This window comes from Streptopelia decaocto, assembly GCF_964273445.1.
Source record: "Streptopelia decaocto genome assembly, chromosome: 25".
Classification (NCBI taxonomy): Eukaryota; Metazoa; Chordata; class Aves; order Columbiformes; family Columbidae; genus Streptopelia; species Streptopelia decaocto.
Window position 1 is genome coordinate 2,563,095 of NC_138680.1, and position 17,688 is coordinate 2,580,782.

Below are 17,688 nucleotides of genomic sequence, written 5' to 3' on the forward strand. Positions count from 1 at the left end.
CAGGTTCACTCCTAAAGGTAAAACAGCCTTTTGCTTGCTGGCAAAACCAGCTATTAATCACCCACTTGTCTCATGATAAAGCACACAGTGTATGAACACAGAGCTCTACTCACCAGGCCAGTAGCGAGTTGAGAAAATCAGGAGTGGTTGGGTCAGGACTCAGTGGTGGGGAAGTAACAAAAGCTGCTGCCTTGGCCCAGTTCTTGCTCCAGTAGTGAGATCCATCGGTACCCAAGCTGGCTGTGATGGGCTCTCCATACACCACGGTGCCTACAGGACAGGGACACAGACAAATCCTGTTCAACGCTCCGCAGAAATCGGGTTATGTTACTGGGGGCACGTTTTCACATGCAAGCTCTTAATTTTACTTGCCTATCTAGAGATATCTATAGAAACACTGAGGATTTTCCAAAAATCAGTCTCTCAGACAAAGTATCGAAATAACTAAATACCTGATTTAATAATAAAGATACTGTTACTGATAAGATCTTGGAGCAGCAAAATGTGCACAATGCCTTTTCACAATTGCTGAGGTCAGTGCTGATTAATTGTGCTTGAAAGGGTTATAGTAAAGATTCATTGTATTATATCCTGCACCAAGAACCTTAGGAAAGATGGTGATGGGAACTGTAAGAGTGTGAGGAGATCCAGTCTGACCCAGAAGGGATGTGGAAGAAAAAAAATGAAAAAAAATAGCGCCTGCAATATTTTTATAGATGTGTATGTATTAAAGATCTAACAAGGCTGGGTTTCTTGGAGCAGATAAGAAAAACCTCCGATCAGGAAAGTTTCCTGCCAACAGAAAAGCCCATCACAGCCCAAGTATTCCTGGTTGAGAAATGCAGTGATTCCCCCAAGGGTACACAGCAAATCTGTGGCAGAACTAGGAAATTAAACTGGATCTTGTGCCTCTCCGTCCAGCGCACCCACCACCAGTGCATCCTTCCTCCTCATTAATGTTTTTGGAACCACATGAAGGAACAGCAGATCCTTAAGGCCACGATACTTCGCAAGCTGGAATGCACCAGCAACATCTGCACACCAAGCAGATGCAAGATGCTGCGACTTCAAAAGCAGTGCAAGCCGGTAGCCCCACAGATCTGCTCACCAAATGCAACCTTCCCGAAATCTCTGGGCCTATCCATCTGGTTCCCGAGCCCAGACACTTCATGTATTTGTATCTGCCTGCAAAAGACGTGGGTAGTTAAAATATTAACCCTGAACGCTTCGATCAGAAAAGAGTGGCAAAGGCGATGCCAGAACTGCTCAGAGGGTCTTACGCACCTCACCATGCAGGTTACAATACAAAGGATATTATTTGAGCTACTGTTATGTGTATAGGGAGCTGGGAAGCTGGGAGCTGGGAAAGATGCATTAGCTGAGGCAGAACGACGCATTAACTGCATTCATGCTACTTCCAGGACCACACTGGAAGGTGTAGGAACACACTGGGTGTAGGAACAGCCTTTGTCGGGGGATCCAGCAGCAGAGGAAGCGGCCGGCTGACATCACTTGCCACAAATAGGGTTATGAAATCAGAACAAGGCAAAACACACGCTGGCTATTAATGGGAGGCCTGTTGTGGGCCAATACATTGGGAGGATTGTTTGAGCTCCCCAATCTGCCAGCGACAGAGTCTGCAGGGAATCTCCTCCATACAAATGCCACTGGGAACATCTGGCTTTAAATAACATTCGTTCTTTTCCATTTAGCAAATCAATTCTGGTTTGTTTTTGCCTTGGATAGTCTTCAGTTGTGTCTCCTCTGTTGCTTGGGAGGGCAAGGCTAATGTGTGTGGCCCTCCCGGGTTACCCAGTTGGGTAACTGCACATCATTTAAATTGAATTATTTAAATTAAGGAACAGAGAACGGCGTGCCGTTTATACCCCAAATTCTCCTTATAAGGAGAAAACGCAATCTGAATGAAAACTGTGTATGCTGGTTCACTCAGGAGGCCTGGTAAAGTGAGTTCTGTGGATCGTTCACTTGGGACAATCCAGAGTAACATCCAGCCAAGTCGGGGTGTGTTTTACAGCTCCTGCAATGTAAGTGTATGATCCCTCATCCCAATGTTCCCGTCTACTTGCCAGCTAGTGGTCAAGGGGTCAGCGAGCATGGCAAGAAGGTGGTTTTCTTGCTGCTGCATCTCTGTGGTGTGCGTGTCTCCAGTACTTCACCTAGAAAAAGGCAGAGATGCTTCCCTGGCTTATAGGATTGAGTTGCACAGCCATATCAAGTTGTTTTCTGGGGTAATGCAACACACAGCCAATTCTGCATGTCAACACATCCCATGTCAGCATCGCCTCCACTAATGGAACGAGGAGAGGAAGGTTCATCCCAAACAGCTTGAGCTGCTTCCATACCACGAACAGGAAGAGATGCCTTGGAAATCAGTGCTCCTCACCAACTCTGAACTCATTTAACAAGAATCATGGGACCAAAACACTTCTGAGCCAATACACACACACAAATCTGTTTGCTGCGGTAGGAAATCAGCTCTTCTCACACCAAACACCCAGATGGAAAGTGATGTCATTTGTATATCCATTCAGGTTTATTTAGACTGCATAGAATTAAATCCAACTTTTCTGAGGAAAGAAGGAGGAAAATCATCCTTCCTGCTTATTCACCCACCCAGAACTGCTTTAAATAGAAATGAAGGGTTTAGTCACAGAATAAAGCAGGGAGCAGGCGCTTGTAACCCTTGCTCCTTGGGGGCAAGACAGCAGGGTGAGGACTTGGGAGAAGCCACCACATCTCTGAGAGCAGCTCAGTTCCCTCACAGGCCTCAGATTAATTAAATGGAGACAGCATGGAATCACTCTGTGATAACATGAAGGCATGTGGTTTAATGTGGTAGGATGAGTGGGGAGAAAGAGGCTCTAGGCCGAACAGAAGAAACATCTTCTGGCCCTGATACGACCCCTGAATACTTGTCTGTGGGAGATGAGACACAAGCAGTTGCTTGGGACGTTTTAAAAAAGAGCCTGGACAATAACACTGGAAAAATAAACCCTTTCTGTAGAGATGAAGCTTATGCTGGCAAGGAGTTGAACTGCATGAGCTAATAGGGTGCTGCTATCCAAGGGAAATAACTTACCCTTTTTCCTGGCTTGAGCAATGACATCAGCGGCACTTTTGCTCATCACCTTGGTGATATAAAGGGGGCAGTTGGTTTGGTTGGCGATGGTTATTGCCCGGTTCACAGCCTCTGCCTCCACCTGAGAAATCAAGTCAGCGGCAAGTTAGTACAGTACCATCCCCGTGTGGCAGCGCATCCCGTTCACCTTTGGAGGGTCACAGCCTCGGCTTTCACAGCAAAACAGGCTGTGCAGGGACAACAGGAGAGACTTTCCACCTCTCTGATTGTGAGCCAGAAAAATGTACAGTGTAATCACGATAATTAAAACACCATCGAGCTGCAGTCTCCTCTCATTACTATGTTTTCTCCTAGGCTGCTTCAAAGGTTCTCTGCAAGTAGACTACGTTCTGAAATAACAGTCCAGGTGCTCAAGGTCAGAGTGATTAAGCCTCTTCTTTAACCTAGACAAAAATAACCAACTAAACGTTGACTCAACAAAACTATTCATGCCCCAGCCCACGCAGAAGAGAGATGCTGAAGCCACATACTCTGGTGAGCCACGTTTGCAAAGCAGCCTCCTAAATTGTACCCTCCACTACAACATCTGGCTTGGGATCTGACAGAGTGTGAACCACCCCATAAATCAACTACTTTTTGTTGCATGCGTGGAGAGAGAACCTCAGCAAGACGAAGGGTCACTTTACAGCCTCCGAATGAACATCATCACTGCAGACTTTTGCAGATCACACCTCTTTAGCAAAGCCGTCCAGATGACAGATAAAACAACAGGGCAATGCTCACGCTGTACCTGAGGTTTCCCACTTGCAAAGCAGGGATAAAACACCACACATCACCAGATTTTTGACCAAAACACATTTGAGCAACTGCTAAGCAGGAGGAGAAGATTTTCTGCACAAGGCTGCTGAATTCCTGCCTTGTGCCCAGATGCTATGGTGACAGGCACATAACAATAACCCAACGACTAGTCCAAAGGGGAATGTTTGCAATTACCAGTATGTATTGGAAGCCCTAGCACAGCAGTTCTATTGGAAAAAAGAAAGACAGACATTTCCTGGAGCACTTGGACTGCTCTTGCTTTTGGCGTTTTTGTGGCTACAAGAAAAACAAAAAGTGATGGATTGCTCTGCAAAGTCATCGCAGAATGATCTGAGCTATGAGGGGGAGTCTTCCAGAAAGTGATGGGTGATGCTGACCTGGGATGGCAGTGCCTTAATTAAGCATCCCTTTGCTGGCCAGAACAACATGCTGAATACCATCACCTTGGCTTAGCCCGGGTTATTGAGGTTAACGAGTTAAAGCCATGAGTCAGCGGTGAAATTCATCCCTTCTGCTGCGCCTGGGAACTGAGAAGATGTGGATGCTCCGAGCAAGACACAAACACACATGGCCAGACCCTGAATGCTCCGCTCTGAGGCAAGTCTCACCGAATTGAGTGGGAGCTTTGATTTAGCCTTGCTCAACAACTCCTGCTAGTCCGTTGTAGACAGAGCTCCGAATTAAGCGGCTCTTCAGGAAGACGACAATCATCCTAAGTCCTTAGGGCAGATTGTACACTCTGTAAGGGGCTGTGTGAAAAGCCAGTTTTAGTGTTAACAGCACCGCAGGGGGACACCAAGAAACGTCCACTCCTACTGAACTCAACAGGAATTGCGGATCTGCTGCCCCCTCAGAATCTGGCCTTTGTCACCTGCCAGCTCCAAGGGAGTTGTGTGTTTTTAAAAACACTAAGTTACACCCACACTGGAGATAAGGGGAGGGAACCAGATGACATCGTTTCCTGCTCTGTTTCCTATGACTTTCGGGGAGGAAAATTTTGGACCAAACGCTTCCGTCTGGGGCGGACAGTGCAGCTGAGCTCAGCTGCACAGAGCGGCCCAGCGACGCTGGGAAAAGGCTCTACTGGTCCCCATTTGAGCCAGGCACGTGTCCTCATGCAGCCTTCCTCGCTGTATTGAGAAAGAACACACTTCCGCACAGATGTAACAAACCACCCAAGCCAGGGAGCCACGGAGTTCACGCTTTAAAGCTGCTGCTGCGCTAAGGATGAGCTTTGAAGTAGCCAGACAAGACTTGGCCAGTTTGACGGCCAGACCCTTCAATTTAAGGAGCAGCCTTCCTTTGAAGTCAACAGAAGCTTAGGGGTGCTCCACAGATGAGCCCCAAGTGTCATGTCGGCATCTGTTCCCGTTTCTCCTGACGCAAGCCAAAAAATATGTAAAACAAACCCAAAAATGCAGGAGTGAGTGGGCGGAAAGCTCAGTGCAAGTGTTTGCTCACAACATGCAGGAAGCACAAAATCCCAGCTCCCGGAGCCAAACACAAACTCTGCGAGGATTCAGACACTGCCCAAGTCAAGCGTTTTGTTTTCCCCTTCTGCATTAAGCAACTGAGTGATTTATGTTCCTACTGAAATGTCTCTGGATGCTGCTTGTCTGAACCAAGGGGAAGAAACAGAGAGGGAGCGCGAGGAGCACGTGTGGATGATCTCACACCCCCAGCTGCCACATCTGGCAGTCAGCAAAGCCCCGATATCTTCCTTGCAGGAACAAAAAGAACAGCTTGTACATAACGGATTGACCTCTGGAAGCCAGAATGCCATAGTGAGATGTCCAGCGTAGAGACACTGAGAGACTGGAAATGAAGAATTCAATAGGAACCAACCAGAAAAGTGATTCTCACTTTAGATATCTGATATTTGGGCAGAGACTTGATAGACCAACTCGGATAATCAACAGAAAGAGATGAGCTTTACCAGAGGGTGAATCAAATCTTAGGCTGGGTTAATTACTCTCTGGAGATGTCCCCTTCTCCAGTACAGAAGATGAGGGGCCTCCTCAGTTCCTCATAAGTACTCATAGCAGTTAGTTTCTAGAAGGGACTAGTTACTAGTTAGTTCCTAGAAGCACATTATCCTCTTCCCATGCAGCAATAACCTTTACAGCCAGGATGAAATTGTGTTTCTGGCCACATTCATCCCAATATGAAGGTACCTGATGGCAACACAGAAATCTTATAAACTGGGGGTGTAAATGCAGAGGCAGTAAAGTCCTCACCTCTTCGGGTCTGCTCAACACGTGCCCTTCAGGACCTGTGATCCCCAGTTCCAGGATCCTTTGCTGCTCCTGAGGCCGAGAGAAAAAAGAGCAGGAAAAGGATTTAAAGCAACATGCGTTTTTCTTGCAAACACAGCTGTTTGACAGAGGTACAAGTGAGATCCGAGGCATCCATGCAAGCTAATCATCACAAGGGGCTTTACAGAAGGGCCTTACAACCAGAGTCCCGTCCAGCTTCCCCGGCTGAGAATAACCAGAGCTCACAAAGCCCTTGCTGATTTGTTCACAGGAGGTCAGGGAAACCTTGTATTTTGATTTGCTTCCCACTGGGTTCATAACCCCTCAACTTTCACTACTCATTTGCGTCTATAAAATCATCTCTAAGACGTGGCAAAAGGGTATCTCATGAAAAAATCACCCTGCGAGTGCAGCCAACTGGGCTCAAAGACTCAGGTGGGCTCTTCCCCAGTCATGCAATGCAGAAATCCTCCGCAACGCCAAGTTTTCATGTATAAAACGAGCTGGAGATGAGATTAAATCCAAATACATTGTTAACATTTCTTCTTTGTTGCTGTTTAAAGGATGTACAGATCCCAAACGTCAGCATCCCAGGTTCTGTATGAAGGGATTTCCTTTCCCTTCCCTGCGCTCAAGTTACCCCTGAACATTTTACTGGACACAGTGACAGTCCCACCCAGACACAGTCTTATGGGGAAAAAGGCAAAGACGGCCATGAAAGCTGCCACAAAAACCTGCTTTATCAGTGGCAATGAAGGGGATAACACTTGACATACAGCTCTGCTTGCATCCTTGATACCGCTATGCTATACTTGTAAAAGTCTTGGTGATCTGTTTGCAAAGAAGGAATTAGAGTTTAAATCCCTCCCAGTATTTTGAAGTTAATAATCCACAGAATAAACACAACATACCTCAGCAATAATGTCACCATTTTCAGCATGCACTTGTGCTGTTGCACCAATATCCCGGATTACGCTCAGGACTTCGTATATCTGGAAGAATGAAAACACGTGTTACAATATACCCTGAGTGGACACTCAGATACACACACCTGTTCTATAGTATACGCTCCGGTCTCCTTCAGCACCCAGAATTTTGCAGAATGGCGCTAACTGCCGTACACCACTGCCTCCCACACTGTTCCAAATGACTCCCAGGCATTCCTCTCCTCCCACCACATACAAACCGCCCATCCCGCCAATTAAATGTACCCAAACATCTCCACCAGAATAGCAAATGGGAGGGCAATTCCTTTTTAAGGTCCCAACGCCAGAAACCCACTTCTGGATCAGGATCCGCTTGAGCTGATGAACACATAGCAGAGTTATGCCAGAGATCTCACTGTCCTGCCCTAAGCAGAAAGCAGCAATTTATAAAACTGCCACTGCTTCCACACCAAAGGAGCTGGAATAAAACCTCAGATCTCTCAAAATGAGGGCTTTGCCATTGCTTCCCCCAGCCAAGCGTTTCAGGGTTTGTTGTTGGGTTTATTTTAAATTAAAAAAAATATCTTCAAACCAGAGCTCTGGGTACTGTTGCAGATCTTGGGTACTGTTACACATAAAAAGACTGAAACCAGAACAGAATGTCAGATCCAAGCGTATTAAAATTAAACCCGTATAAGAGACTAACACACAGTTTACAGTGACAAAAGCACGTGAACATTAAGCCTTCCTACCTGAGAATCAGTTAGCTGAAAGCGATCTTTGAAAGCCATGTAAACCAAGAAGGAGTTCACACCTGGCAGAAAGAAAGCAAAGGGATTATGTTTGACATACCAACTGCATGCACAGCCAAAGCTACGAAACACACCGCTCCTTATAGAGAAATGTCCCCCACAATCAGCCCCCCAGCACTAATAATGGGTGGACACATAAATGACTCAAATCTGCTGTGAAATGTGGACACACGAGTGCGTGCACAGCGGCACATGCGCTTTGACCAGACCGCAGCGTAAAGCCGGGATCTCCGCAGCCATGTGGCATCTATTAGCGCAACTGATGAGAAGGGAGCAGCCTGCGCTCCAGCCGTGGGGACGGCCAAGGCCCTCGGCTCCCACTTCACAGGGAAATTAAGAATAATTCTGTGGATTCAGCACTGCAGGAGGTTGAGTGAAAAAATAAGCAAAACGCATCGCACACAAAAGCAGAGACCGGGCCCGGCTGCCCGATCCCTCGCTCCCTCCTGCGAGGGCAATGGGAAATCTGTGTCTGTCTGTGTGTCCTCCTGCACCGTGTCTGTACTGACCGACACACAGGGAGCTCTCCTAACTCAGCTTTCCCTCTCCTGCCTTCTGAACTAATTACCCGGCACCTACGGGAAAACGCTCATTAGGATGTAAGAGGTTGGGTTTTTTACATTACAAACGGGATGGAAAATTGCTCTAGTTTAAGGATGAAACGTCAAGGAAATTTAAAGCGGGGAAAAACCTATGAGGTCATTCTATTCAGCTCTTCTCCACTTTTAACAACTAGTGCTGGATTGTTTTTTCTAAGTCTGATTCTTCCCTTGTTTCCAACAGTATAATGGTCAAATCAACCACCTACCTGCAGTAATGAGAATAAAAGGACCTCCACTGAACCAAGGTGCTTCTCTGCATGGCAGCAGTGAGAGATTCACCTCTGCAAATCAACGCTCGTCCACCTCACACATTGCAACACCACCAGTGACACCAGCCCGCTGAGCCCTCTGCAACAGCGACTGGCCAAACCTCCACCAGACGCCAGAATGGGCCAAGTTAACGTCAGCGCCAAGAACAGCTTTACTGAGATGTAAAAGTAAAAATTTCCACAAGAGCCTGCCCTAAAAAATAAAGAGGGGAAAGGCTGCTTTGAGTTTGCATTAACTGAACTTACCATGGTCTTTAACCAGAGCTTCCATCTCCTCCTGGACACCTTTATGCCACTCGGTGATATCCACGTGCAGAGAGTAGTCGCAGCAGGATTTGCTGTCTGCCCATTCTCGCCACTGGTCGAACGCAGTCAGCAAACTGGTCCCTGGCTCAGGAACTACGTGATCAACTGGGAAAGACAACCGAAGCGTTAGTCAATGGCTGGCGCTGTAGCTTTCCTGGATGTCCAAGACAGAAAGCACGTTTTGCAGAGGCCGCCGCAAAAACACGACATCACCTTCTCCTGAAAATATTTGGGTTTGAAAGACCTGGTTTCTGAAGCCCCGCATCTGATTACAGAGCAGAAGCTGAAGGAAATACTTCAATTACTACAGCCTGTTTACTGCAATTGTTTGTAAAGGAAGCAAATGAAATTCCTGGAGCAGCAAAACCAAAGCACTGCAGAGAGCTCTATAAACACCGCTCCCCTGTTTGGTGACAAATAAACAATGTCACAGGCAAGATCCCCTGGGAGCATCAATCAGCAGCTTTCAGGGCTCAGCACCTTGTGTTGCAGCAGTGTCTTTGTGCCTCTGGACACGCTAGAAATGCGTCCAAAGAGTGTAAAGATGTTATTACTGCTGGCACATACATGGTGACAACCAAGGAGCCCATGCATGGATCGGAGCTGCTTTGTGCTGCACATCCCAACCAAGAGAACCCTCCAGAGACACCAGCTCAGTCTGATTGTCCTTCTAACCTAACGCGTTCGGTCCAGCAGCAACTGTGTTCCCAGGCAGCTACAGGACATTCCACCAGTGCTGGAGATGCAGAACAGCCTCAAAGGGTAACAGAGATTTGGATCTGAAGGTCTAGCGTTCCTCCCAGTAATTTGAACAGCATTCCACGTTTCATTTGAACGCGCGGCATCTCTAAGATCTTCACTACGCACACTGAAATCAAAGACGCAAGCCAGCATCTCAGAAACTGAACTGCTGCTGAGAGAGCAGGAAAAGCCTGTGGGACTTCGGGGTCACAAACTCGGCAGGCACTGTTGGGGAGGAGGAGAGAGCCCTGGCTTGTTCTTACATCAAATCGCACACACACACACAAAAATTGCTTCAATTATCAGCAGATAAATTCAAGCAGTTTATTTTTAGCTTCGCTGGTGAGTATCTGGGCTGCCATCGGCTCAGCAGCGAGCTCTAAATCACAGCTGGGATAAGAGACAAAGTCCTTGGGCCCGACTCTCAGTGAAGTACAAAGCTTTGCTTCACCCCCCAGACTCAGCAGCCTAGATTTAATGCTTTTGCACTGCCTTAAGAACTAGATTTACACCAGGAGCTCTCGACCCGCTGCAAAAGCAATACTGCTCTCCTGAACAACAGCCGAGTCGGTAATGACATCCCCAACGTCTGAGATGTGCAAACGCTGCAAAAAGCCAACAGGTTTTACCCAAAATGACGCGGTTCCTGCAACACTCTGCTCACCCCCTCTCCCTTCTGCAAAGGTGGCTATGGGATAGATATCAAAACAGTAGGTAAAATGCACTTTTCCAAAAGGCTTGTGTTTGCCCCTCAAAGGATGAGGCCAGTAGAGGCCGTGGGGCTCAGAAGGGGCTGGTGGCTGCTCCGATTGCCGTGTCCTGCCCATGAGAGCAATCCGCACTACGAGAGAAAGCTCCGAAATCTGCGCAATGGCTGGAATCTGATCAATAACGTGCTTTTCGGCACCCTCGGGAAAGGCGACCCCAACTTCATCAGCTGAAAAACTGCCCTGTCTTTTCAAAACAATCATCCCATTCCTGTTCCACGAGCTCTTCCTCCCCAGTGGTCAGCAACGTACCACTGGTTTCCAGACCGCATTGTTTCTTGGCCAGTACATGGTCCCGTGTCACTCTGCCAGAGTTAATCTTTAGCTTAAGTAGTATGAACAACAAGGAGGAAAATAACATTCTCTCTGCATTACCAATGGGATATGGAGAAAACCAAGGTTTTCACAAATGGCCAGCGCCTTAACGCAAGAGTTGTCTTCCTCAGCCTACTAATTAAAAAGCAAAAAAAGCTCATTTAATCTCTTACACATCACTGTAATAAATCCATCTCTACTTAGACCAAAGGTGCCCTAAGAGCTCTACCAACCCCGAGATGATACGTGGCTTACGGGCATTAGGAAATTCTGCCTGGAGGCACCAAGGGGTTAACACAGAAGAGCCTTCGCAGCCCAGCACGGAGCCTCCAGGAATGACTCTGGTGTCTCGGATCGGAGCTTTATCACCAGTTTATTTCATGCGCTGCCCAAGTCTGACTAATGGGAGTTTGTGGAGGGAGTGGGAGAGGGGGCAAGGGAGCTCGATCGGATCATTGACAAAGCCAAACCACAGCTGGTTGCAATAAGGGTAAGGGATGGAGGTAGCGGTGCATATGTGCATGAAAATCAGCTCCGGGGATTATGAGTATCTCCCATGGAAGCTGTGCTGCTGACACATCTCATAGCAGCTCCCCTGAGCTCACCGATAGCCAAATCACCCATCATCCCCACCAAAGCGGAACAGTTTGTTTCCATAGCAGCGCTCTGCCAGGTGAACATTACTGACCAACGACTTCGTTATATTCATATGGAAGAAGACGGCAAGCAGGCAGTGTCAATGTGCAAGGCAAGCCAAGAGCCTTCAAAGTCTGGTGATTTAACCAGTCCAAAGAGAATCGGTGAAGGAGCAACACAGAGAACATCCCATGGGATGCCCGACATGCAGCATCCTGAAGCGGGTAACAAGCTGTGTGGCCACAGCTGAGGCAGCAGAAGCAGCAGATGCTGCACATAAGGAAGGTGGATGTAACCCTAAGTGCTAGTCTAGAGATGATTCAGATACAAATGCAAATGTCTCTTCAGTTCTACCATCCCTTGTTATGGAAGGGGCTGACTACATGGCAAGATCATGGCCTACATCCCTACCTGCTAGGCCTCATGGAAGTGTTGGGGTTTTTGGTTGTTATTGCAGTAAATTGTTGTTATTTTTAAGTAAAAACATAACATAAATGAGAAGGAGCATAGATGCTTTAAAGGAGAAGAGCCAAGATTGATTCTTTGCCTGATGTTAGAAGAACTGAGCATTGCAACTACTCCTGCCTATTGCTATGGACAGGAATCACCCGCACGCAGCTCCAGAGAAGTTCTTCCAGCCCTTAGCACAGCTCGAGAGCTCAGAATAGAACAACAAGCTCTTTCTTTAAGGTCCCTGTGCTTCAGAGCAGCCCAAAGCAGCTGATGAAAGCTCCAGCCGCTGTGTTCCCACAGCCCCGGCTTCCCAAGATGACCCTTGGGTATGATGTGCCGCAGGACCACGGACACAAGGTCTTCTGACCCACCGGAGCAGGCAGCAAAGCCAACCGTGGAGGCTTCCCATGCGAAAAGCAGCGTCCTGACCTCACTGCACCACAGCTCTCTAGGGAACCCGACAGCTTACGGCTCCATCTTTCCTTCCTTCATCTCAGAAATCAGGAATGCTCAGTTCCTGGAGCGGCCTCACGCCCACAGGACGCGCTCAGGACAAACTGTTGCGATGTCGACTGTTGTCACCCCTTCGTTCTCTAGACCACGACAGCCTTGATCTCTTTGTGCTTCCGAGCCTGGATGTTTTCTTCCTGTTGCTGATTATTGCTGTAGAAATCATGTCAGCTGCTGAGGTCTGCAAAGGAAGTTGCCAGCTCCATTTATGCTCAAAGCTTGCTCCAAAAACAGAAACAAAAGGAAAAAATCATTAAAGTATCACTTCATCAGTACTGAAACCTTCAAAGGAGGAATTAAAGAGCTTGTGGTCCTTGTAGTGGCTCCCTGAATCAGAGCGAATTTCAGGCCTAATCCTAATGTTTCTCTTTATTTAATATACACTCTCAGCAAGTTACACGGCAAAGCCAAAGTTAGGATGACAGTGGTTTCTCAGTTATGAACAGAAAACATTCTGCACATTTATCTTTTAACCTTCGGAGATGCAGAATCCAAAAATGTAGCGGCCTGGTTTACAAGCTGGTTTACATTAGCCAAGCAACTGCTTTTTAAAAAGAAACACTTTTAAAGGATTTTGTATTATACAAATCATCTAATTTTTCCCTTGATAAAATACTGGGATTCCAAAATTACTGGATAGTCTGTTTGTCTTTATCTCGGACAAACCGAGCGCTCACCTCCCTCTGGAAGGCAGTCGGATCTCAGCACCTGCGCACCCACATGCGTGATTGTTCCAGCCACCATCACTAAGGCTCTTAATTACCCCTCCGCCGTGCCTGGTTCTGCTCTCCCGTCATTACACACGGTTTTACGTCGCTTACAAGGTGCATCTGCTCTTTCTTCTGAGTATTTCAGCTCCCTCCCACCCACCATCCAGGGCTGGTTTTCTGCCTGTCTCGCTCATGATCCTTCGCTCCTCCTTGGCCAGATTAATCGGCTCAAGATTAAAGGCAGACAATAAGCCGGAGTGAGACAACAACACTAACCACTGTGAGCTTATCTGTGCGGCTTTAATATAGCAGAGCTGGCCCTCGGCCACCCTGCAATGTTATGTGTCCTGTGAGATGGTTGAATGCTGTGGGGGAGAGATAACAACCATCAGTGCATCCGTGTTAAATGAAAGGGGAAGGCAAAAACTTAGAGGAATTGATTTTAAGGCAACTTTCCAAGTATGGAGGAAGATAAAGTAGTATTGTTTTAACACAAGCATGAAAAATCTAAGTAGGGCAGGAGAAGCGACAGCATCAGCTTATAAAGCAGCAGCATTTACTATTCACGTCGCTGATCGGTGTGTGTATTAAGGGTTGGCTTTGAGCATCTCTTGGTTCCTCATGCTACCGCTCTATCTTCTCAGGTACTTCAAACCCACACAGACCCACTGGCTGCACAGGCCACTCAAAATGGTGCCAATCTCAGCTCTAAACAGCGGCTTTGTAAAGCCCTGTATCACAGATTGGCTCCCTCTTAAAACCTGGGTACGCTGTGCCCTTCTGGTCCTCAGGAGCTTTTCTGCAGCCGGGTGATATCTGCTCTGAACAAGCACCCGGGTTGAGAACGGAGCGAGTTATTGTGCATGGGCACGAGGGAACACACACAGGAGGCTGGGGAATTTAACTTTGAGATTGAAACCATAAAAAAATCCCATCTAATCTCTCCCTGGCACTTGGAAGCTCTCACAAAAATGCACTTGAAGAGCCATGCCTTCATATTTTTGACCTCTCGCTAAGCTCAAGAGAAATTATTGCTGCAGTGGGAGAGCTGAACTCAGCTCTTAGGCTTGCCTTGAAAACAAAACTTAGCTTTTTGGATGGATGTCCTCGTGGGTGGGGATTAATGGGGTTTATAGCTTCCTGGTATTGTGGCATGTTCCATTTTTTGCTCTTTCGCATCCTGCCTCCTCTGAGCAGGCTCTGCCTTGTTAAAGCCCTTCCTGGCTTTGCTAGAAATAGCCCTCGGTTCCAGCTTTCCCCTGTACAGGTTTAATTACGTATTGTCTGAAGCATGAATTTCTTCTTGCTCTTCAGCTGATGAACACCACTAGCAGGAAGGAGAAAAACGGTTTGATATGGGCAATATAAACGTGAATTAGGGTCAGATGTTACCAAAATTGTGTATGTAATAAAACCATGGATGAAGGGTTCCAGTTGCTATCATAAACTGCAGTTTTACACATTATTTCCTGCTCCTACGAGCATTAAATGTGCCTATTGTTTAAGAGGAGTTTATAAGGTGAAAATCCTTAACGTTTTGGCTTAACTGCTAGCAGGCAGATTTCTCCTACCCCAAACTTTAAATAGCAGCTTGATCACTATAAACACATCTGCCTTTTTCATACTACTTAATCTTCACAGCAACTGCATGTGATGAAATCTGGTGAATTTATTGAGTTGTACATTCTGTCACAAGCCATTTTATTGAAAGGTTGTAATTAAATTCAGCCCTGCTAATTGCACAGCTCCCTGCTTAGAAGTCTGGAGCTGCTGCTGGTCTATGGCTGCAGGATTCTCTGGGCACTGGTGTGAACTGGGAGTGATGCTGGGAAAACGAGTGGAATAAAGTCGATATACGTGAACTGAAAGTCAGGCCTTTAACTCACCCAAGAAGTTTCACAGCAGATAATCCCATAATCACAGACCTTATTTCATCCAGAACTTTCAAACTCTCAGCTAGTAAAATCCCTTTTACTATTGGTTATATATCATCATGACCCTTTTACATGTGAAGAAATTAAACTACCAAAAGCTGCCTTGCCCAGTAACAAAGTTTTGTCAAAGTCAAGCCTTCCAGCAACAAGATTTCTGCTTGAGTATTGAACCACAACTGCTGGCTCACCGGCTCTGCAGCAACTTAGGCAAGAAAGAGACCTCGGCAACTCTTCTGACCTCAAAAATCCCCAATCGAGTCACCTAGAAGAGCCTCACACCTCCCACGTTCTGATTTCATAGCCCGTTCTTCCTCTAAACCACACTCCAGGTCGTGTTTTTGATCTAGGACAAGAAAGGATAACGACAAGATGGCTTTTAAGGTCACCGCTTCATGTATCTGACATACCTGAGCTGATACACTTGAAGGTAACGGAAAGTCAAATGAAGAATTTTCTTAACAGTCTCATTCCCACATTGTTTTATCATTGTTTGTGTTTCTCCTCCAAGATCCCGAAATAAAGAGATTATTCTGAAGGGTAACAACATTTTGCACAGAACAGTATTTACAGCACTAATACAACTACGCAAGGACTGTTCGCTTGTCTGCGTCTGCCAAACCAAGGGAAGAAAAGGCTGAACGACGCCGCATGTTGTTTTCTGTCAGTTTAGACCCAGCTTATTGGACTCCGTGCAGAGAATCAGAAGTTGGACCAGGCTCAGAAGAATTAGCCACATCCATGCTCCACTGATTACATTTGCAGCCTGCAATGCTCTGTTATTCCCTCACTGATGTCATACAGATATTTCACTTGTCTTCTGAGCTGATTAGATCCAAAATACGATTAATAAGTTCATGCCAGCTGGACACAAATGTAAAGAATAGGGATCTGTATGTCCAAATTAATTAATAACCCACTTCAACAGCTGGAACAACTACATATTTAGATCAGATCAAAAGAGGCTCAATTTCTTTACAGAACAGGTTTATTGTACATCCAAGCTACGCTTGTGTCTCAGGAGGTCACCATGATGGAGGAGGTAGGAGCCAAGTTCAAAAGAGACATATTTAAGTGATTCCAAGATTTATTCTTCCTTTTCGGCTTACTCCACACTTGAAGCCCGCGAGGAAAGTACACAGGACTTCAAAGACTTCCATATAAATTGACCTGTAAACCTTGAGGGAATGGGACTGGGAAAAATCTCAACTCGTAGCCATGGATTTCGAGTCAAAGCAAAACACAACTACAACACCACATCCAAGGGGCAAAAGTTTGATCAGAAACAAGAGGCCGAAAGATGAAGCGCCGTAAGGCAGTTGTGTCCCTCTCAGGTCAGTGGAGATGTCCCCTGCCTGTCAGGCTTTTTCCACCAGCCGGGAAGCTGGAACAATTCTAGATTTGCATCATTGTCGCCAAGACCAGACTTGGGCCTCTCGGCCTCACTTTGTTGTCCATGGTCGTCTCAGGGGGGAGTTGGAGATGAACAAGAACAGAACTGCTGAACGGGAACTTTTACAACGGGAATTTGTGATGGTTCTGGGAGGGTTTTATGTTTTCAGGACCAGAAAGATGAATTTTTAATCTGGGTATTTGCCATATAACCATCTCCCCTCGCTGGACAAGGACCAGACGCTTTGAGGCCGAGGTTTCCATCAATCACCATCATCTCACTTCCACTCTGCTAAGACTCTAAGAGCCCCCATTCTGCTCTCAGTTAAACCACTGGCTTTGACAGCTGTCAGACAGAACTACAGACGAGGAAGCAAGGACTGATCCCGACCCGAATGTGCACGTGTCCACAGAGAAAACTGTGGTGGGATCTGATGTGAAGGTGCAGCAAATCCTATTTTCTAACAAACCTATTGCAGGACGGAGATCAAGCAGCACATGGCCATTTTCTGACTACACTGACACTTCTAGTTTTCTATCAACTTTGTAAGGCTAATATTGCCTGCAAAAACAGCTATTGAGATTGCTGTAATAATAACCTGTAGCAGGTCCTAACTGGATGAGTTTAAATAAGAATTCTGTGACACAACCCCTGGTGCTGAATTTCCTTCCTCCAGGTCTGAAAGAGCCCTGGTCCAGCGTCTCGAGCGTCTCTGGTATCTCCTCAGGTCCATGAGACCTCCACAAAGCACCACGTCTGAGGGAGAAAAGGATGCGCTGCTGGGCATCACTTGATTTGGCCAACCCAAAGATGGACACTAAGCCTGGGGCTCTTCCAACCCAGGAACTGCTTAGGAAGACTCGTACATACAAGACATCACCTTTTACAAAGACTTTACAAAGCTTTTCCAGTTCCCAGTGGGTAAGGAGTCTCTGCACATCAGTCTGAAAAGCCCTTTGTACCCCATCAGTAGCTGAACTCTTCAAACACTGATACAAATCCTGAGAAATCTTATCCAAAATAAAGAAAAGTCCATTGGGGCGGTATCGTTAACTAACAGGTATTTCTGGAATGAGATTTTTGATGCAATATTGGGTTACATTATCTCTTGCTGTGCGATGCTTTGGGAACTTTCCTCCTCCT

At 46.6% G+C, this 17,688-nt stretch overlaps 1 protein-coding gene across 2 annotated transcripts in view; it reads right to left on the minus strand.

The window, feature by feature from the left end:
- The window catches only part of DPYSL2 (dihydropyrimidinase like 2), a 47,712-nt gene that overhangs the window by 7,990 nt on the left and 22,034 nt on the right, over positions 1–17,688 (minus strand). For both annotated transcript variants that reach the window (XM_082072499.1, XM_082072498.1), the window contains 6 exons: positions 9,030–9,194; positions 7,853–7,914; positions 7,086–7,166; positions 6,157–6,225; positions 3,101–3,221; positions 114–270 (listed from right to left, as the gene is read on the minus strand). In XM_082072499.1, coding sequence (XP_081928625.1) covers positions 114–270; positions 3,101–3,221; positions 6,157–6,225; positions 7,086–7,166; positions 7,853–7,914; positions 9,030–9,194 — 655 coding nt within the window. The remainder of the gene's footprint in view (positions 1–113; positions 271–3,100; positions 3,222–6,156; positions 6,226–7,085; positions 7,167–7,852; positions 7,915–9,029; positions 9,195–17,688) is intronic.